At 45.4% G+C, this 23,257-nt stretch overlaps 1 protein-coding gene across 1 annotated transcript in view; it reads left to right on the top strand.

The window, feature by feature from the left end:
* The window catches only part of LOC144484291 (NACHT, LRR and PYD domains-containing protein 3-like), a 100,435-nt gene that overhangs the window by 40,529 nt on the left and 36,649 nt on the right, over nucleotides 1-23,257 (top strand). Inside the window, exons 9-13 of the mRNA XM_078202819.1 lie at nucleotides 5,686-5,852; nucleotides 8,029-8,200; nucleotides 8,304-8,369; nucleotides 15,581-17,318; nucleotides 20,945-21,031. Of these exons, the coding sequence (XP_078058945.1) occupies nucleotides 5,686-5,852; nucleotides 8,029-8,200; nucleotides 8,304-8,369; nucleotides 15,581-17,318; nucleotides 20,945-21,031 (2,230 nt within the window). The remainder of the gene's footprint in view (nucleotides 1-5,685; nucleotides 5,853-8,028; nucleotides 8,201-8,303; nucleotides 8,370-15,580; nucleotides 17,319-20,944; nucleotides 21,032-23,257) is intronic.

The following is a 23,257-nucleotide window of genomic DNA, read 5'->3' as shown; positions in this document are numbered from 1 at the left end:
GATCTCACTGACTCCATCCTCCCCGGGTTACACACTGTCTGATCTCACTGACTCCATCCTCTCTGGGTTACACACTGTCTGATCTCACTGACTCCATCCTCCCCGGGTTACACAGTCTGATCTCACTGACTTCATCCTCCCCGGGTTACACACTGTCTGATCTCACTGACTCCATCCTCCCCGGGTTACACACTGTCTGATCTCACTGACTCCATCCTCCCCGGGTTACACACTGTCTGATTTCACTGATGAAGTTTCAACAAAATAATAAAATATTTATTAAACAAGGAAAGAGAAACTGTAATAAACTGCTTTCTAGGTATATAAGTATTTACAAGGTAACATGTTCTGAAATCTATTTAACGCTTTGATGTTCTCGATGAGTAAACAGTACATGTAAATCAGTAGGCAAACTGTGGGCAGATGCACCACTCTCTGTGGCCATGTGACAGATGTTTCCCAAGCACCCTCTGTGGATTTTCTTTTATCAATCCTTCATTCTCAATGCTGATCTCTCTGAGACAACTTTTTTTTATTCATTCATGAGACTTGGGCGTTGCTGGCTGGCCAGCGTTTATTGTTTATTCCTAGTTGTCCTTAGTGAGTTGCTAAGACATTTCAGAGGGCAATTGAGAGTCAACCACAGAGCTGTCGCTCTGGAGTCACATGTAGGCCAGACCACGTAAGGACAGCAGACTTCCTTCCCTAAAGGACATCAGTGAAGCATCAACAATGCTGACCATCAACACTGTTTCCATGGTCATCTGTAGATTCTTAATTCCAGATTTTTAAAAAAATTCAAATTTCGCAAGCTGCCATGGCGGGATTCGAACCCGGTCCCCGAAACATTAGCTGAGTTTCTGGATGAATAGTCTAGCGATAATAAAACTAGGCCATTGCTTCATTTGGACTCTGTTTTCCATATGAGTGATGCAATCTTTGCTGTTGAAGAGCACGCTTTGGAATCTTCTCCAATTGATGCTTCTATTGAATGTCTTCATCAAGAATACACTGCCAGGATTTCAGCCTCTCTTTATTGTGTCCATCTGCCCTGGATCACCACATAGATTCAAGCTTCACTTGCCGCAAGCTCGCTATGGCACGTAGCCATGTCAACAGAACACAATGTAATCAGAAGTTGGTGATAGCTTATTGAATCCTATCGGCCTCAATAAGTTGTCACCAACTTCTGATTACATCCGAGGTCTGGCTTCTTGTAAAATGAATTTAAAATCGGCTTCTTGCAGTTGTCTGTACCTCTTGGGACTTTCACTGCTCCTTTCTGTAACAACACTGAACGTGACCTTGTTCAGATTCCCACTGTTCGGTGGCACAGTAGTTGGCACTGCTGCATCACAGTGTCAGGGACCCAGGAATCGATTCCAGCCTTGGGTGTCTGTGTGGAGTCTGCACAATCTCCCCTGTCTGCATGGGTTTCCTCCGGATACTCCGGTTCCTCTCACACTCCAAAGATGTGCATGTTAGATACACTGGCCATGCTAAATTTTCCCCAAAGGATATGCGGGGTGAATGACCTCCTACACTGTAGGAATTCTATGATTCTTCCTTTCTTCCTGGAACTTTCTTTTGTTCTATTCCCTGGTTTCCAAAGAACATCTTTTCTTCATCATGGGACCAGCCACCCTGCAGTCCCTATTCATGTTTTCCCTGTCCGAGCAGTTTACTTGAAAGCTGCTGACCCGTGAAAAATAAATTTTCTTGTCACTGCATTTAATTGGCCCCTTAATGGGCTAAATTGACAGGTTGATTTGTGGCGAGAGTCAGAGGTGTGTCTGCCACTGAAATATTGCATGAGCAATAATGTTGAAATGCGTGCCCAATGTCTTCTCCCATGATTTCACACACGTCTGAGTCAGGCACGTCCCCACCTGCCCAACGTAAAATTCTGGCCAATGTTCATGGGTTATTGAAGTGATCACAGTGAGAAGTCTCACAACACCAGGTTAAAGTCCAACAGGTTTATTTGGTAGCAAAATCCACCAGCTTTCAGAGCGCTTGCTACTCCTTCGTCAGGTGAGTGGGAGTTCTGATCACAAACAGGGCACAAAGACAAACTCAATTTACAAAATAATGGTTGGAATGTGAGTCTTTACAGCTAATCAAGTCTCAAAGGTACAGACAATGTGAGTGGAGAGAGCGTTAAGCACAGGTTAAAGAGATGTGTATTATCTCCAGACAGGACAGTTAGTGAGATTTTGCAAGCCCAGACAAGTCATGGGGGTTAGAGGTAGTGTGACATGAAGCCAAGATCCCGGTTGAGGCCGTCCTCGTGTGCGGAACTTGCTATCAGTCTCTGCTCAGCGACTCTGCGTTGTCGTGAAGGCCGCCTTGGAGAGCGCTTCCCCGAACATCAGAGGCCGAATGCCCATGACCACTGAAGTGTTCCCCAACAGGAAGAGAACACTGTTGCCTGGTGATTGTCGACCGGTGTTCATTTATCCACTGTTGTAGCGTCTGCATGGTCTCCCCAATGTGCCACGCCTCGGGACATCCTTTCCTGCAGCATATCAGGTAGACAACGTTGTCCGAGTTGCAAGAGTATGTACCGTGTACCTGGTGGATGGTGTTCTCACGTGAGATGATGGCATCCGTGTCGATGATCCGGCACGTCTTGCAGAGGTTGCTGTGGCAGGGTTGTGTGGTGTTGTGGTCACTGTTCTCCTGAAGGCTGGGTAGTTTGCTGCGGACAATGGTCTGTTTGACATCGTGCAGTTGTTTGAAGGCAAGAAGTGGGGGTGTGGGGATGGCCTTGGCGAGATGTTCGTCTTCATCAATGACATGTTGAAGGCTCCCGAGAAGATGTCGTAGCTTTTCTGCTCCAGGGAAGTACTGGACGACGAAGGGTACTCTGTCCACCGTGTCCGTGTTTGTCTTCTGAGGAGGTCGGTGCTGTGGCGCGTCGGAACTGTTGATTGATGACTCGAGCGCCATATCCTGTTCTTATGAGGGCATCTTTCAGCGTCTGGAGGCGTCTGTTGCGATCCTCCTCATCTGAGCAAATCCTGTGTATACGGAGGGCTTGTCCGTAGGGGATGGATTCTTTAGTGTGTTTACGGTGGAAGCTGGAGAAGTGGAGCATCGTGAGGTTATCCGTGCGCTTGCGGTACAGTGAAGTGCTGAGGGGACCGTCCTTGATGGAGATGTGTGTGTCCAAGAATGCAACCGATTCCGGAGAGTAGTCCATGGTGAATCTGATGGTGGGATGGAACTTGTTGATGTCGTCATATAGTTGTTTCAATGATTGTTCACCATGACTCCAAAGGAAGAAAATGTCATCGATGTATCTCGTGGTTAGCATCAGTTGAAGGTCCTGTGCGGTGAAGCAGTCTTGTTCGAACCTGTGCATGAAGATGTTGGCATATTGAGGTGCGAATTTGGTCCCCATGGCTGTTCCGTGTGTCTGGATGAAGAACTGGTTGTTGAAGGTGAAGACATTGTGGTCCAGGAACAAAGAACAAAGAAAAAAACAACACAGCACAGGAACAGGCCCTTCGGCCCTCAAGTCTGCGCCGCTCCCTGGTCCAAACTAGACCATTCTTTTGTATCCCTCCATTCCCACTCCGTTCATGTGGCTATCTAGATAAGTCTTAAACGTTCCCAGTGTGTCCGCCTCCACCACCTTGCCCAGCAGCGCATTCCAGGCCCCCACCACCCTCTGTGTTAAATACTTCCTTCTGATATCCGTGTTAAACTCCCCCCCCCCCCCCCCTCGTGAACGTCACCACCGACCTGGGAAAAAGCTTCCCACCGTTCACCCTATCTATGCCTTTCATAATTTTATACACCTCTATTAGGTCACCCCTCATCCTCCGTCTTTCCAGGGAGAACAACCCCAGTCGACCCAATCTCTCCTCATAACTAAGCCCCTCCATACCAGGCAACATCTTGCTAAACCTCCTCTGCACTCTCTCTAAAGCCTCCACGTCCTTCTGGTAGTGTGGCGACCAGAACTGGACGCAGTTTTCCAAATGCGGCTGAACCAACGTTCTATACAACTGCAACATCAGACCCCAACTTTTATACTCTATGCCCCGTCCTATAAAGGCAAGCATGTCATATGCCTTATTCACTACCTTCTCCACCTGTGACGTCACTTTCAAGGATCTGTGGACTTGCACACCCAGGTCCCTCTGCGTCTCTACACCCTTTATGGTTCTGCCATTTATCGTATAGCTCCCCCTTACGTTAGTTCTACCAAAATGCATCACTTCGCATTTATCAGGATTGAACTCCATCTGCCATTTCTTTGCCCAAATTTGCAGCCTATCTATATCCTTCTGTAGCCTCTGACAATGTTCCTCACTATCTGCAAGTCCAGCCATTTTCGTGTCGTCCGCAAACTTACTGATCATCCCAGTTACACCTTCTTCCATGATCATTTATATAAATCACAAACAGCAGAGGTCCCAATACAGAGCCCTGTGGAGCACCACTAGTCACAGGCATCCAGCCAGATAAAGACCCTTCCACTACCACCCTCTGTCTTCTGTGACCAAGCCAGTTCTCCACCCATCTAGCCACCTCCCCCTTTATCCCATGAGATCCAACCTTTTGCACCAACCTACCATGAGGGACTTTGTCAAACGCTTTACTAAAGTCCATATAGACGACATCCACGGCCCTTCCCTCGTCAACCATTCTAGTCACTTCTTCAAAAAACTCCACCAGGTTAGTGAGGCATGACATCCCTCTCACAAAACCATGCTGACTATCGTTAATGAGTTTATTCCTTTCTAAATGCGCATACATCCTATCTCTAAGAATCCTCTCCAACAACTTCCCCACCACGGACGTCAAGCTCACCGGCCTATAATTACCCGGGTTATCCTTTCTACCCGTCTTAAATAACGGGACCACATTAGCTATCCTCCAATCCTCTGGAGACAGAGATTTGCGTCAGAGGCCCAGCGATTTCATCTCTCGTCTCCCTGAGCAGCCTGGGATAGATTCCATCAGGCCCTGGGGATTTGTCAGTCTTTATATTCTCTAAAAAACCTAACACTTCCTCCCTTGTAATGGAGATTTTCTCTAACTGGTCAACACTCCCCTCCGAGACACTCCCGGTCAACACATCACTCTCCTTTGTGAATACCGACGCAAAGTATTCATTTAGGATCTCCCCTACTTCTTCTTCACCGACACATTGTTTCTGGTTCTGCCATTCTGCTCTCTTCCCCTCTATGGAAGTGACCCAGCAGCGAGGACCTGCATGGAGAGTGGCAGAGAGAGATGTGAGAAAAAGTTTGAATGAAGTGGGGAAATGGTAAGGATGGTGGGGGAAGTGCAAAGGCGAGTGGGGGAAGCGGCTGTCAGGAAACCATTTGGAAATTCCATTGAAACTGTTAGTTTTCCATGTGTATTCCAATTACCAGTTCTTAATGCAGCATTGAGCTGGGACCGCGCCTGCATTGGGATTCTCCAGGTTAACTTGGAATTGAAGTGTTTGATACAGGATCTCCCAGGGATGTCACTCACTGTGATGTCACAGGCTCTGATACCACATCTGAGCATGTGCAGGACGTGTTCCCCCAGGTGTTGTAGCAAAGCAAATAAACACAGCTTTAATAAGCTGGTTCACAGGAGGATTCGGTTGTTCAGAATGAGAGGAATGTGACCGTCTGGGTAAAAAATTGATAATGTGTTGGTATTTTTTTGCTTTCACAGATCCAGACTCTACACTCACTGAGTTCTTCACAAATTGCGACGATGACCTGTTGTTCCAATTAACCAAATTTTACCGGGATAGACTGGAACAGGCGATTGAAGAAGGGGTGGAAGGTTTGGCTCTCATGTTAATCGGCGAGGACCATTTCAGTGGACAAGAATATCAGGTAAGATGTAGATTGAATTCCATCTCTTCACACATCACAGAACCTACAGAATAGAATCAAAGAAATAATGTGGAAAAAATACCTCAGTCTGTCTACTACATCTTCCTATATGTTGTCGCTTGCATGATGTACTGAAAATTGAATTGTTGACTAATCATACCAATCGGTAGGTCTACAGCAGTCCAATGTTTGGAATGAGACAAACCCCAGTGTTTTAGAACCTTTGGAGCCATAAAAAGGCCAGAATTATTTTGGAAGTGGCAAGATCCCACTGACAGGAACCTTGCTTCAGCAGGTGGTGGGGATCCAGGAAGCTGCTGTCCTTATTAAAGGTGGCAGCTTCTACCCAAACCTGTCAGTCCAGTCAGACAGCCGGTACCTCAGCAGCAACGCCATAAGCTGCATCTGGAGGGCGAGTGCAGATCAATGGCCATGAGCCCTGAAATTAAGACAAGTTAGGTCTGGGGGCCAGAGAGAGACCAGACCCCAGAAAGACCGGGTTTCTTTGAGGGCAGGCAGCACCGATGCCTTGGCATATCTATTGCCCTAAAGGATAGGCCCATCTGTGCACCAAATAGTGTCCAAAAAAGAGGCCTTCTCCGAGAATCGATTTTGAGGCCACCATCTGGAATGCCATCAAATGCCTTCCTCTGCCATTTTGCCACCATTCCAAGGTTGATCCTGCGTTTACTTTCCTCTCCAGCAATCACTTATTCTAACCTGAACCTTACGCTTACTATCTGTTAGTTAATATCCCATCCTGTTGGACCAGTCCTGCTTCTTGCTCTCCTTTGCTATTAATTTATTATCCAATATATCAACAAAATAAAATTAACTTCTTCATCACAATAACATATTTTAACCATTTTACACTAAAAAAAATCCAGTCTGACCCATAAGACTGTAAATGTGTGACCTCTGACTGAATGTTGGAAACAATCTGTGAACATGTACTTCAGCGTAAGGCCACAATTGATTTGCCCTTTAATCTTCACAACTCGAGTCTAATGAGTCCGAAATTCTCAAATCTCTGTTATAACATCAAACCATTCACCTCCAGTAACATCCGGATATATTCTCAGGACAGTTTTCTAATTGCTTTTGTTTTCCTATAATGGAGGGTCCGAAATAATCCGTAACTGAGTGAAACTCTGACCCTGTGCTCTGGTTTGGATGGCACTCCTCCCCAGGGAAACATCAGCATCTTGAGCACATCTACTCTGTAGTGTATCTTTAAACTGCTGAAGAACACCCTAAAGCCACAGGGCGTTGTGTGATAAAGTTACTGGAATGTTATGGATCACATCTATAAGGACTGTTGTCACCAAAAGGGGATTTTGCTCTGAGTTTATTCAAGCAAAGATCTTCAGGGGATGTTTAACAGTTAAGTGTATTCTTTCCCTTATTTGAATCATTTGTTAACCTTAATGCAATACCATCACAATTGGCCTGAGCTACTTTTTCAGAAAACCTTTGCAGAATAGAAAAATTAAAAAAAACATTTTGACAGCTGTTTCAAACTTCCCTTTGCGGTTCGTGCACCCTTCTATGTGCACTACCTCATTCAGACCACTACTCGAGGCTGAGACTTCCGATGTCTTACTGTCCCTTCGGCCTCTCGACTTTCCTCACCTCCTGAAGAAATTTCTGTGCACCCTGCTTTGTATTGGGTTCATGGTCCGATTTCTCCTCTTTTTGTGGGTTGTAAACTCTGAATGTAAACTGGTGATGAATGTTAAAACTTTGTGAACATGGTTAGTGACATTTCACACTCACTGTAAACATGCAAAATAATGGCTTCAGATATTTCAGTTAATGATGTGAAAATGATTGAATTGTTATCGTTGGTTGATTTTCGTGATTGATAAATCAACAATGTTTTGATTCATCTGTGGTCATTCCTGAGACAGCTGCAGCACGGGATTACTTGTGTGCCAAACTGAGAGCGGTATTCCAGCCATTAAATTTAGTTTATTCACATTCATTTGAAGGAATGATGGAATCAAGATGTGTGGAGAATATTCATCACTTTTCAGAATGACATTTCACCTAAAGAAGTCGCTGCTTCCTTCCTCAAAACAACTGGGAAATCCCATCCCTGAGCAAGTCCTTTCCTTCCCTTTCCCAGTGTTTATCGTTCACACCTCATCGATATATTCATTATTATTCTTCACAGAAAGTCAGTGAGCTCGTGCAGAACGGAAACAGGGCGGGCAGTGCCAAACTTCTCCTCAATCTGGTTATGGAGAAAGGACCTCGGGCTCGAAGGATGATGTGGGAATCCTTTGTGAAAATGCACCACAGCTTACGGAAATTGGGCACAATACTGAGAGAAATACAGGAACTTGGTATGGTTAAATCACACTGAATTCAGTTTCAGACCCAAACACTGCAAACTTTACTATAATATTACACAGACCTGATTTCATGGAAGTTAATTCTTTTCAACAGGTTCTGATCCAATTAATTATATGAAAGTTGGACAAGAATTATCAGAAATACCCAGCCACCTGAAAGGTAAGGGAGGAAATGGGGATTTCAGACAATTCATTTGACTTGTGAGAAGGTGGGTATTTGAAAATACATCTTTGCCTCGAGGTTATCAGAATTAGAGATACAGAAATTCATAGGGTCGAGAAGCAGGACTAAAACTTGTTTGGAAATCATCAATTCTTGTGAATTCAGCATCGATGTAAGATTCAATCCATGTGACTTCTGACATTTCTTGTAATTATAGGGATATTGCTTCACTTCCTTAAATTCACAAAACCCCGTACTCACCTGGCAGGATCCTGATTCACTGAGAAACCCTGTACACACCCGGCAGGATCCTGATTCACTGAGAAACCCTGTACACACCTGGCAGGATCCTGATTCACTGAGAAACCCTGTACTCACCTGGCAGGATCCTGATTCACTGAGAAACCCTGTACACACCTGGCAGGATCCTAATTCACTGAGAAACCCTGTACACACCTGGCAGGATCCTGATTCACTGAGAAACCATGTACTCACCTGGCAGGATCCTGATTCACTGAGAAACCCTGTACTCACCTGGCAGGATCCTGATTCACTGAGAAACCCTGTACTCACCTGGCAGGATCCTGATTCACTGAGAAACCCTGTACACACCTGGCAGGATCCTGATTCACTGAGAAACCCTGTACACACCCGGCAGGATCCTGATTCACTGAGAAACCCTGTACACACCTGGCAGGATCCTGATTCACTGAGAAACACTGTACTCGCCTGGCAGGATCCTGATTCACTGAGAAACCCTGTACTCACCTGGCAGGATCCTGATTCACTGAGAAACACTGTACTCACCTGGCAGGATCCTGATTCACTGAGAAACCCTGTACTCACCTGGCAGGATCCTGATTCACTGAGAAACCCTGTACTCACCTGGCAGGATCCTGATTCACTGAGAAACCCTGTACACACCTGGCAGGATCCTGATTCACTGAGAAACCCTGTACTCACCTGGCAGGATCCTGATTCACTGAGAAACCCTGTACACACCTGGCAGGATCCTGATTCACTGAGAAACCCTGTACACACCTGGCAGGATCCTGATTCACTGAGAAACCCTGTACACACCCGGCAGGATCCTGATTCACTGAGAAACCCTGTACACACCTGGCAGGATCCTGATTCACTGAGAAACACTGTACTCACCTGGCAGGATCCTGATTCACTGAGAAACACTGTACTCACCTGGCAGGATCCTGATTCACTGAGAAACCCTGTACTCACCTGGCAGGATCCTGATTCACTGAGAAACCCTGTACACACCCGGCAGGATCCTGATTCACTGAGAAACCCTGTACACACCTGGCAGGATCCTGATTCACTGAGAAACACTGTACTCACCTGGCAGGATCCTGATTCACTGAGAAACCCTGTACTCACCAGGCAGGACCCTTACACGGCGTGAAACCCTGTACACACCAAGCAGGATGCTGATACACGGTGTGAAACCTGGCAGGATCCTGATGCTCTTAAAACCCTGCACACATCTGGCAGGGTCCTGATGCGCTGCGCGAGCCCGGCAGGGTCCTGATGCAATGTGAAACCGTGTGCCCACCTGGCTGGGTGCTGAGGCGCTGTGCCCACCTGGCTGGGTGCTGAGGCGCTGTGCCCACCTGGCTGGGTGCTGAGGTGCTGTGCCCACCTGGCTGGGTGCTGAGGCGCTGTGCCCACCTGGCTGGGTGCTGAGGCGCTGTGCCCACCTGGCTGGGTGCTGAGGCGCTGTGCCCACCTGGCTGGGTGCTGAGGCGCTGTGCCCACCTGGCTGGGTGCTGAGGCGCTGTGCCCACCTGGCTGGGTGCTGAGGCGCTGTGCCCACCTGGCTGGGTGCTGAGGCGCTGTGCCCACCTGGCTGGGTGCTGAGGCGCTGTGCCCACCTGGCTGGGTGCTGAGGCGCTGTGCCCACCTGGCTGGGTGCTGAGGCGCTGTGCCCACCTGGCTGGGTGCTGAGGCGCTGTGCCCACCTGGCTGGGTGCTGAGGCGCTGTGCCCACCTGGCTGGGTGCTGAGGCGCTGTGCCCACCTGGCTGGGTGCTGAGATGGAGATGCATTTCCATACGGTCGCATGTGGCATACAGTTTTCTCCCTCCGAGTGTGCACAGCACCACAGGTAAAAATGGTAAAAATCTGCTATGATAGCCTTCAGCCGCTGAGCAATCTTTGCCCCAACTCCTCACAATACCCAGAACTCTGCTTCACAGACATCACTGAAGGATTCAAACGTTGAACGACTGGAATCTCCATTGTTGTGCAATCAGGATCACGTGGGGGTTTGTACTGTGTACAATACACGGCAGCTTGGATAGTATTCACCATTAGAGAGAAAATATTACCTGCAAAGAAATCTGCATTCAGTAAATTTAGAATAAGAACATAAGAAATAGAAACAGGTGTTGGCCATCTGGCCCCTCAAGCCTGCTCCGCCATTCAATAAGATCATGGCTGATCTGATAGTGGGTTCAGTTCCACTTACCCGCCCGCTCCCCATAACCCTTAATTCCCTTATTGGCAAAAAATCTATCTATCTGCGACTTAAACACATTTAATGAAGTAGCCTCTACTGCTTCATTGGGCAGAGAATTCTAAAGATTCACTACCCTCTGGGAGAAGAAGTTCCTCCTCAACTCTGTTCTAAATTGACTCCCCCGTATTTTGAGGCTATGCCCCCTAGTTCTTGTTTCCATTGTAAGTGGAAACAATCTTGATGTTTGGACCCTGTCTAGCCCTTTCATTATCTTATATGTCTCTATAAGATCTCCCCTCAACCTTCTAAACACCAAAGAGTACAGGCCCAGTCTGCTCAATCTCTCCTCATCAGTCAACCCCCTCATCTCTGGAATCAACCTGGTGAACCTTCTCTGCACCCCTTCCAAAGCCAATACATCCTTTCTTAAATAAGGGGACCAAAACTGTATACAGTACTCGAGGTGCGGCCTCACCAGTACCCTGTACAGTTGCAGCAAGACCTCCCTGCTTTTATACTCCATCCCTCTCGCGATAAAGGCCAACATTCCATTTGCCTTCTTGATTACCTGCTGCACCTGCAAACTGTGTTTTTGTGATTCATGCACAAGGACCCCCAGGTCCCTCTGCACAGTAGCATGTTGTAATTTTTCACCATTTAAATAATAGTCCCTTTTCCTATTATTCCTTCCGAAGTGGATAACCCCACACTTAACATCGTCATACTCCATCTGCCAGATCCTCGCCCACTCACTTAACCTATCCAAATCTCTCTGCAGACTCTGTGTCTTCCACGCAATTTGCTTTCCCATCCGCATTGTGTCATCCGCAAACTTTGTTACCCTACACTCGGTCCCCTCCTCCAGATCATCTATGTATATGGTAAATAGTTGAGGCCCCAGCACCGATCCCTGCGGCACGCCACTAGTCACGGATTGCCAACCAGGAAAGCACCCATTTATACCTACTCTCTGTTTTCTGTTAGATAGCCAATCTTCAATCCACGCTAACACTTTACCCCCAACTCCGTGCACCTTTATCTTTTGCAGTAACCTTTTGTGAGGCACCTTATCGAAAGCCTTCTGGAAATGCAAATACAATGCATCCACCTGTCAACTGCACTCATCATCTCCTCAAAAAACTCAGGAAATTAGTCAAACATGACTTTCCCTTCATGAATCCATGCTGCGTCTGCTTGATTGAACCATTCTTTTCCAGGTGTCCTGCTATTTCTTCCTTAATAATAGATTCCAGCATTTTCCCAACTCCGGAAGTTAAGCTAACCGGCCTGTAGTTACCTGCCTTTTGTCTGCCTCCTTTTTTAAACAGTGGCGTCACATTAGCTGTTTTCCAATCAGCTGGCACCTCCCCAGAGTCCAGTGAATTTTGACAGATTACAACTAATGCATTTGCTATTGCCTCTGCCGTTTCTTTTAGTACCCTGGGATGCATTCCATCCGGACCAGGGGACTTGTCTACTTTTAGTCCCATTAGCCTACCCAGCACTACCTCTTTAGTAATAGTGATCGTTTTAAGGTCCTCATCCCCTACAGTCCCATGACCGTCTATTTTTGGTCTGCTATTTGTGTCCTCCACTGTGAAGACCGACACAAAAAACTTGTTCAAGGCCTCAGCCATTTCCTCATTTCCCATTATTAAATCCCCCTTCTCATCTTCTAAGGGACCAACATTTACTTTAGCCAATCTTTTCCTTTTTATATATTTGTGAAAACTCTTACTATCAGTTTTTATATTTTGTGCTAGTTTACTTTCATACTCTATCTTTCCTTTCTTTATTGCTTTCTTAGTAGTTTGTTGCTTTTTAAAGCCTTCCCAATCCTCTAATTCCCCACTAATCTTGGCTACTCTGTATGCATTGGTTTTTAATTTGATACTCTATCTCCTTAGTTATCCATGGCTGGTTATCCCTTTTCTTACATCCCTTCTTTTTCACTGGAATATATTTTTCCTGAATACTGAGAAAAATCTCCTTAAAAATCCTCTACTGTTCCTCAACTGTCCCACCAATTAGTCTGTTCCCAGTCTATATTAGCCAACTCTGCCCTCATCCTCTTGTAATCCCCCTTGTTCAAGCAGAGGACACTGGTTTGGGACCCTACTTTCTCACCCTCCATCTGTATTAGAAATTCAACCATATTGTGATCACTCATTCCAAGAGAATCCCTCACAAGGAGATCATTTATTTTACCTGTCTCATTACACAGGACCAGATCCAGGATAGCTTGCTCCCTCCAAGGTTCTGCAACATACTGTTCGAGGAAACTATCGCGACAGCATTCTAAGAACTCTTCCGCAAGTGCACCGCGTCCGACTTGAGTTGACCAATCAATAGAACATAGAACATAGAACATAGAACATTACAGCGCAGAACAGGCCCTTCGGCCCACGATGTTGCACCGACCAGTTAAAAAAAAACTGTGACCCTCCAACCTAAACCAATTTCTTTTCGTCCATGAACCTATCTACGGATCTCTTAAACGCCCCCAAACTAGGCGCATTTACTACTGATGCTGGCAGGGCATTCCAATCCCTCACCACCCTCTGGGTAAAGAACCTACCCCTGACATCGGTTCTATAACTACCCCCCCTCAATTTAAAGCCATGCCCCCTCGTGCTGGATTTCTCCATCAGAGGAAAAAGGCTATCACTATCCACCCTATCTAAACCTCTAATCATCTTATATGTTTCAATAAGATCCCCTCTTAGCCGCCGCCTTTCCAGCGAAAACAATCCCAAATCCCTCAGCCTCTCCTCATAGGATCTCCCCTCCATACCAGGCAACATCCTGGTAAACCTCCTCTGCACCCTCTCCAAAGCCTCCACATCCTTCCTGTAATGTGGGGACCAGAACTGCAATGTGAAGGTTAAAATCCCCCATGATTATTGCTGTTCCATTTCTACATGCATCTGTTATTTGTTTGTTTATGGACCGCCCCACCTTGAAGTTATTATTTGGGAGCCTATAGACCACGCCCACCAGTGACTTTCTCCCCTTACTATTCCTAATCTCCACCCACATTGATTCCACATTATGTTTCTTGGAGCCTATATCGTCTCTCACTACCGCCCTGATGCTATCTTTAATTAACAGAGCTACCCCACCTCCTTTTCCTTCCTGTCTATCCTTCCGAATTGTCTGATACCCCTGGATATTTAGTTCCCAGTCCCGGTCACCCTGCAACCACGTTTCTGTAATGGCCACTAGATCATACCCATATGTACTGATTTCTGCTTTCAACTCATTCACTTTGTTTCGAATGCTACGTGCATTCAGGTAAAGTGTCTTTATGTTAGTCTTTCCTACCTGGACCCGATTTGTTAGTGCATTCCTTTGTTTGCACGCTCTGTCCCTTCCTATCACAGACTGGTTTTTCTTCCCCAGACCAACTCCTTGCACTGTGTTGACCACCTCCCTTCTCATGCTTGTCACCTTTTTTACTCTGCCTGAGGTTAGATTCCTGCCACCTTCTATACTCTCTGTTCTATTATGTGGTCTGAAAACTTTACTAACCTCTCCTGTGCTCTCGTCTCCTTTAACTAATTGAAAGTCCTCATCATTAATCTGCACTCCTACCCTCTCCTTTCCCTTTGATTTTCTAATTCTCCATTCCACTGAACCCTCCCCCCACTATTTAGTTTAAAGCCCTATCTACAGCCCTAGTTATACGATTCGCCAGGACTCTGGTCCCAGCACGATTCAGATGAAGACCATCCCATCGGAACAGGTCCCCTCTTCCCCAATACTGGTGCCAATGTCCCATGAATTCAAACCCATTCCTCCCACACCAATCTTTGAGCCACGCATTTACCTCCTTAATCTTATTGACCCTGTGCCCATTCGCTCGTGGCTCAGGTAGTAATCCAGAGATTATTACCTTTTTTGTTCTGCTTTTCAATTTACATCCTAGCTTTTCATATTCCCTGAGCAGAACCTCCGTTCCTGTTCTTCCTATGTCATTGGCACCTATGTGGACCACGACAACTGGGTCTTTACCCTCCCACTCCAAGTTCCTCTGCAGCCCAGATGAGATATCCTGAACCCGAGCACCAGGTAGGCAACACAACCTTCGGGATTCTCGATCCTGGTCACAGAGAACAGTGTCAATGCCCCCAACTATACTATCCCCAATTACCACTACATTTCTTTTTTCTCCCCCCACTTGAATGGCTCCCTGTACCACGGTGCTGTGGTCAGCTTGCTCATCCTCCCTGCATTCCCTGTTCCCGTCCACACAGGTAGCGAGAGTCTCGAACCTGTTGGACAGGTTCAGGGACTGAGGCTCTGGTAACACTACTCCCTGGATCCCTCTACGTGCCTCACTCGCAGCCACACCCTCTTGTCCCTGACCACTGTCTGAATTCAAGGTAGTTTTTCTAAGGTGTGTTACTGCCTCCTGAAACATAGCGTCCAGGTAACTCTCCCCCTCCCTGATGTGTCGCAGTGTCCGAAGCTCAGAATCCAGCTCATCAACCCTGAGCTGGAGTTCCTCAAGCAACCAACACTTAGTGCAGACATGCTCACTGGGAACCACAGTGGGGTCCACCAGCTCCCACATCAAGTGAGGATATGAAAATTTTCTCAGCTTTTGTTCACTTTCAAATGAGATTTCCATTAACATTTTAATGAATTAAATCTATGTTTTCAGCAAAGTGGTCTTGAGAAGTTACTTATTAACGCCAATAACAATAAACATTTTCTCTCTGTTCTAATTGAAGATGTTCAACAGAAACACAAGGAGACACTCCGGGTACAAACTGAAACACTGAGAGTGAACACTATCCTCATAAAGGAGAAGGTTAAGATTTTCCAGCTGGTTGATCGATACGCTGAGCTAACGGTTATTTCTACTGTTCGAGATCGGACACTTGTCGAACATGAACTGCTGGCAAGAGGCCGAGACCATGAAGAATGGAGAGAGAAACATCTCCGGAGAGAACTGGAAAAAATCCAAACTGATCAATTGTTTCAGAGCAGCTTTTCCCAGAGAAAATCCAAATCTGGGAATTCAGCAGCAGTGAGCGGAGTGCCGGGAATTGGAAAAACAACAATGGTACAAAAAATTGTTCATGACTGGGCCACTGGGAAAATATACCCACACTTTCAATTTGTTTTCAGTTTTAAATTCCGGGATTTGAACACTATTAACTGTAGAATAAACCTGAGGAATCTGATATTGGATCAGTATCCCTACTTTGGGAATATTCTGGGAGAGCTCTGGAAGAACCCAAAAGGATTGCTGTTTATATTCGATGGTTTGGATGAATTCAAGGACAGGATTGATTTTGCTGACAATCGGAGAAATACAGAACCTCAGTACATGTGCACAGATCCCGAATGCTGGTGTGAAGTGTCTGACATTGTGTACAGTTTAATACAGCACAAGCTGCTCCCAGGATGTTCAGTGCTAGTGACCAGCCGCCCCACTGCATTACATTTATTGGAAAAGGCTGACATCAGTGTCTGGGCTGAAATCCTGGGATTTGTTGGTGATGAACGGAAGGGATATTTCAACAAGTTTTTTGAAGATCAGACGGTGGCAGCAGCTGTTTTCAAACACGTGGAGGAGAACGAGATCCTGTACACCATGTGTTACAACCCTTCCTACTGCTGGATCCTCGGTCTGTCACTGGGTCCCTTCTTTACACAAAGAGACAGGAAACAGCAGCAAGTTCCCAAGACCATCACCCAACTATATTCCTACTATATTTACAACATTCTGAAAAACCATGGCCGAGAGATGGAAAACCCCCGTGATGTGTTACTGAAGCTTGGTGAGATGGCCTACACAGGAGTCTCCAAGAAGAAGATTGTGTTTAGAAATGGAGATTTGATTGAGTACAATCTACAACCTTCCCAGTTCCTGTCTGGGTTCCTGATGGAACTTTTGGAGAGAGATGTTTCTGCCCAGAGTGTGGTTTATACATTCCCACACCTCACCATCCAAGAGTTTGTAGCTGCACTCACACAATTCCTGACTCCAGATCCTGGGGAAATCGGGAAACTCCTCAGTGAAGCCCACAGCAAGGAAGATGGGCGATTTGAGATATTTCTCCGTTTTGTTGCTGGTCTGTCCTCCCCACAGTCAGCTCGACCCCTGGTGGAGTTTCTGGGTCCATTTCTTCATCAAACAACCTGCCGAGTGATTGACTGGGTGAAGGAGAAGGTTGAAGGGCAGATTGGAGACACACAGACTGAAACTGGGAAGAGGAAGCTCCTGAACACATTCCACTACCTGTTTGAGTCTCGGAATAAAGCACTGGCTCGGAACACAGTGGGATCTATGGAAAAACTTTCATTTCGCGGATTGCGACTGACCCCGATTGACTGTGCGGTCCTGTCTCATGTCATTGGACACTGTGATACAATAAAACACCTCGATCTAGAGGAATGCAACATTCAGTGTGAAGGGCTCCAGCGGCTGGGACCCGTTCTGCACAAGTGTCAGGAGTTGAGGTAACTGTTTGGTCTCAGAGCGGATATTTTCATTGTTGAGAAGCCATTTCCTTTGTTCTAATAAAACAGAGGCATGTTCATTCGAGGACATCAAGAGAGAAACAATGTCCAATGGTCACAAAGTGTGGGAGAATGGCACAAAGTTATAATGCTCATTTGAGAGCAGATGCAGATATGATGGGCCGATTGGCCTCCTTCTGAACCTGTAATAAATCTAGATTCTCTGATAAAACTACATCGTTTCAAGAAGGCAGATTCTCCTGGAATAGGCGTGGATAATAAATGTTGGCATAACCAGCGATGCCCATGTTCCTTGAATGAATAAAAACATTATTGGGATGAATTTTAAATAATTAGAGCTGTAAAGGCCTCCCTCCAAAATCTGAAAAAGGATCATTCCCTCTCCCAACAGAAACCATCTGATTCTGTACGATGCGATACAGAAATTAGTTTCTCTTGTTCGGTACAGCTTACAGTTTGTGTTTAATTATGATCAGGATTATTTTACTGCGCTCTACCTGTGTTATGTATTACAGTCGGTGTGTGTTATATTGGGACAATGTCCCTTTATAAGTCACGTGATCACTGGTGACATCATCAGTTCGGGTTGCTTTCTGAATGCCTGCGTTGCGCTGCCTCTACTGGCAGCCTCTGTGAACTCCGTCTTGCTTCTTGGATTAACTGGTTGTAACTGAAACTCAGAGCTTCTATCATTCATTGTGGGCCTCTGAATAGAAGCAAACATTTCTTTAAACCTCTATAACTCTTACAACGTCGTAAACCTTAAATTAAAATGTAGGGACAGTTTAAATTGAAACCAAAAAGCCGCAAGCGTGTAGCTTTGTTTAACATGAAGTGAAATTAAAGTTTTGGCCCTTTCTGAGCTCACAAGCACAGAAACACAAATTAAACTTAAACTCATGAATTACTGTGTAATGCCCACAAACACAAACTATTACATAACAGTGAAGCCCAAGATGCTGTTTTCTTTATTAATTGCTACCTACACTTGCCCTGCTAACGGCAATGATCAATGTACATATACATCCAGTCCCTCTGCTCCTGCAATCCGTTAACAATTCTACCAATTATTTTATATTGCTTCCTCATGTGCATGTTTCCTGAAAGTATCACCTCACCCGTCTCTGCATTGAACTTAATCTGCCACCTATCTGTACACTCCACCATAGTCTGTTTTTCAGTCCCAAGCTCTTCTCACAGTTTACAATGCCTCAAACTGTTCTGTGATCAACAAACTTTGAAATTTTCCTCGAGACTGCAAACCATAGAAACCCGACAGTGCAGGAAGAGGCCATTCGGCCCATCGAGTCTGCACTGACCACAATCCCACCCAGGCCCTACCCCCATATCCCTACATGTTTTACCCTCTAATCCCTGTAACCTACACATCTCAGGACACTAAGGAGCAATTTTAGCATGGCCAATCAACCTAACCCGCACATCTTTAGACTGGGAGGAAACCGGAGCACCCGGAAGAAACCCATGCAGACACGAGGAGAATGTGCAAACTCGGCCCATCGAGTCTGCACTGACCACAATCCCACCCAGGCCCTACTTCCATATCCCTACATATTTACCCACTAATCCCTCTAATCTACCCATCTCGGGACACTAAGGGGCAATTTTTTTAGCATAGCCAATCAAACTAACCCGCACATCTTTGGACTGTGGGAGGAAACCGGAGCACCCGGAGGAAACCCACGCAGACACGAGGAGAATGTGCAAACCCCACACAGACAGTGACCCAAGCCGAGAATCGAACCCAGGTCCCTGGAGCTGTGAAGCAGCAGTGCTAACCACTGTGCTACCGTGCTGCCCATTTCTCATTTCCATTGACTTCAGTTTTTCTCTGGCTCCTTTTTGCTACATGTAGTCATATGCTGCCTTGATGTCAAGGGCAGACACTCTCCCCTCTCATCCTGAGTTCAGCTCTGTTGTCCGTGTTTGCATCAAGGCTGTAATGAGGTCGGGGACTGAGTGACCCTGAGTAAGCACAAGCTTCAAGTCAGATAGCAGGTCATTGCTAATTAAGTGTCACTTGTTAGTCTCGTTAGCTTTCCGTTACTGTGCTGATGATCGAGAGTAGACTGATGGGGGGGTAAATGGACAGATTGGATTTGTTCTCTCCTTTTTGTTTACGGTCATATCTGGGCAATTTCCCACTATTTTGGGTAAACATCAGTGTTGTAGCTCAACTGGAACAGCTTTGCGAGGAACAGAGCAACTTCTGGAGCAGTAATCTTCAGTACAGTTACTGGAATGTTGTCAAGATCTGTGGTCTTTGCCGTATCCATTATCTTTAACTATTTCTTGACATCATGTGGGGTGAATGGAATGAGCTGATATCTGTGATGTTGGGGCCCTCTGGATGGTTCAGCCACTGAAGTTAGTCACTAATATTTGAACCATATCTTTTGCACTGATGTGCGAGTCTCCTCCGTCATGAGGATGGGATATTTGTGGAACCTCCTCCTTCTGTTGTTTCATCGTCCACTATCATAACTAAATGTGGCAGGACTGCAGAGCTTACATCTGAACCGAGGAAACCAGAATTTCCTGAATGAGGAAACCTGCTGCTGGAAAATCTCAGTCAAACTGTCAGTGATATGAAACAGGGTTTTCGCATCATCCTTTTCCTATGTGAGGATCTACCGGGAAGAGGGAACTCCCGGTAATTCCCGGAGATAGAACACGAGCCATACCTGCAGAAAATGTAGAGCCTGTTTACTGTGGAATGTAGCGGGAGACACCCCTCCCCTATAAACTAATCAAACAGAAATATTTCAACTTTCTAATGGGAGAATAATCTTTCCTGGTTGTATAAAATCTAGGGGATGGATCTTAAAGCAACAGTTAGCACAGTTTCACACTTTAACTCGCCCTGAGATATTATACAGATGTTATAATGTCAATAGTTAAGAAGCACAGGGAATCCCGAGCGATCCACTCTCGCAGCTTTATCATTTAACCCTCAGTAAAATGTACAATTCTCATAAAATGCTGGATTTATGTAACAGCAGAAATGATTTGAATTTTTGGAATCTTAGCATGGTCAGTGAGATTCAGGAGGGTAATTCTGATGATCAGGAAATGAGACCAGAATGTGGGACATGTTTAAAAATGACTTGCTTGTTCACAGGATGTGGGCATCACCTCCTCTAGGGGCCATTAGCAGTGGGAAATAAATGCTGGTCTAGCCAACGACACCCATATCCCATGGACAATTAAACAAAATATACATTTTGAGAGGTGTAAAACTGGTTTCCCCCAGTAGGCAAACCAATGATAGTGAATTGTTGAATTGTTTCAATGCTGACTATTGCCTTTTCCATTCAACAGAAAGGATTTGATATTATTTGATTTAATATTGTCACATTTATTAGTGCCAAAGCATACCGCACATAGGGAAGGCAAGGAAAGAGTCCAGAATGCAGTGTCACAGTCATAGCTGGGATGTAGACAAAGATCAACTTGGATGAGGTATAATATCGTAACTTGAATCAGTTCACCACTCATGCTAAGTTTCTGACACAAAAATAGATCCAGCTATTTTTCCTGCTGAACATTAATCTGAATTTAATGTGTTTCTCACTTTCTCCATTTAGTCTGGGTGGCAATAAAGTGGGAGATTCAGGAGTGAAACTATTGTCTGCGGCTCTGAGGAATCAAGAATGTAAAATACAGAATCTGATGTAAGTATCAGACTGTGAGATTGTGTTAATAATCAGTGGATGGTCTGACACTGTAAATTATTATCAGTGTCAGTAATCGTGTCATTAATAACCATTCCACATCATTCCTGTCAGTATTCGTGTTAAACACCACGGATTCATTCTGATTCCTGAAATCTTTCTCTTTCTGTTCTCCAATTTGGAGAGTAACAGCCTCAGATATTCTCACCTCTGCTCTCAGTACAAACCAGTCAGTGATGTGTCTGAACCTGAGTTACAATAAACTGCGAGATTCAGGAGTGAAGGAATTATCTAATCATTTATAATTATTTTCAAAACCATTCATGAGAATAAAAAATATGGACAAAACAATTAAATGTTTATAGAATTCCCAGATATGGCTGGTCACATGTTCAATTTAGTTTAATTTGTCATTCAGATTATAGATGTTTATGTCTGTCGGCTTCTCAGTTTGATTAAACATAGAAAACTGCTGTATATCGGTGAGGCAGATTACAAACTACATTGAATTCTGATGAGTTTTATGCTGAGGGATCCACTCTCAAATTTACGTTAAACGGAGCTTCAGGAGCATCTGAAAAGAGAATGCAGAGATGGAGGTGGGGAGGGTTATGAAGAGAATTCCAGAGCTTACAGCCCAGCAGTTCAAGGCACAGCTCAGCTGGCAATGGCAATAATCACAGTGCAGAATAATCTGAATGATGTCCCTATCAATAATGGACATTGTTTTTAAGAACACACACAATGATACTAAATATACCATTGCTGTCAGTATTCGTGTTATTAAAAACACTGTCCGCTATTAGTCGACATAAAATAAGCTTGGGAGCAAAGTTGGAGACCATGAAATAAAAGAGGCAAAGGCAGCCTGGATATGAAGTTATCTGAGTGACAGGAAACAGGCAGGAGAGGTGAACTGTACCTTTTCATTTATCGGAAGCTGACAGTGGCTTTCCCCAGCAACCAGTACTGTGTTACTACGACTAATTTTCTTTACATATACTACCAAATGAGACTTGGGTTTATCTAAAGATGAGATGTGAAGCTCCAGCACATGGCCACCAGACCACAGAGCGGACGCAGCATATGATAGACCGAGCTCAATCATACCAAAACCAATGGATCAGATCAGAGATCTGCTGTCTTGCCATATCCAGTCATAACTAGTGTTAGACATGCCACAAAATGTTGGACATGCCGGTTACATTAGGCAACAAGGTGGCACAGTGGTCAGCACTGCTGCCTCACAGCGCCAGGGACCAGGGTTCAATTCCGGCCTTGGGTGACTTGATGTGTAGAGTTTGCACGTTCTCTCAGTGTCTGTGTGGGTTTCCTCTGGGTACTCCAATTTTCTCCCACAGTCCAAAGATGTGCAGGTTCGGTTGATTGGCTATGCTAAGTTGTCCCTTGGTATCTCGGGGTGTGTAGGTTACGGGGATTAGTGGGCCATATATGTGGAGTTACAGAGATAGGGCCTGGATATGATATTCTTTCAAAGAATTGGTGAAGATTCGATGGGCCAAAGGGCCTCCTTCTACACTGTGGGAATTCTATGATTCTATAAACATGCCACAAGAATTCCATCATTACTGATGAGGGAACCCAGAGCATCAGTGCCATCTTCAGCCAGAAGTGCTGAGTAGAATGATTAATCTCGGCCTCCTCCTGCGGTCCCCAGCATTCCAGATGACAATTTGATTCACTGCATGTGAGGTAAAGAAATGACTGAAGGCGCTGCGTACTGCAAACTCTGTCAGCCTGGCTGTACCCCAGCAATGGTACTGAAGAATTGTGCTCCATAACTAGCCATTCCCCTGGCCAAGCTGTTCCAGTACAGCTACAACACTGGATCTACCGGATAATGTGGAAAAAAACAGGGCAAATCTAATCTGATGAATTGCTGCTCCATCAGTCTGCTCTTGATCGTCAGAAAAGTGTCATCCTTCCAGTGCCTCATGAACATCACTGCAGGAGTTCCTGAGGGTGATGTCCGAAGCCCAACCACCTTCAATTGCTTTATCAATGTCCTGCCTTCCATTATAATGTCAGAAGTGAGGATGCTCACTAATGATTGCACAATGCTCAGTACTGTTCACAATTCCTCAGAGACTGAAGCAGTCCATGTCCATAAACAGCAAGACCTGAACAAAACAGAAAATCCAGGAAAGGCTCAGCATGTCTGACAGCTTCTGTGGAGAGAGAACAGCTAACCATTCGAATCTGGAT

The sequence above is a fragment of the Mustelus asterias genome, unplaced genomic scaffold (assembly GCF_964213995.1).
Source record: "Mustelus asterias unplaced genomic scaffold, sMusAst1.hap1.1 HAP1_SCAFFOLD_98, whole genome shotgun sequence".
NCBI classification, from domain to species: domain Eukaryota; kingdom Metazoa; phylum Chordata; class Chondrichthyes; order Carcharhiniformes; family Triakidae; genus Mustelus; species Mustelus asterias.
Note: the sequence above shows the minus strand (reverse complement) of the source record. Positions and strands in the feature narration are given on the sequence as shown.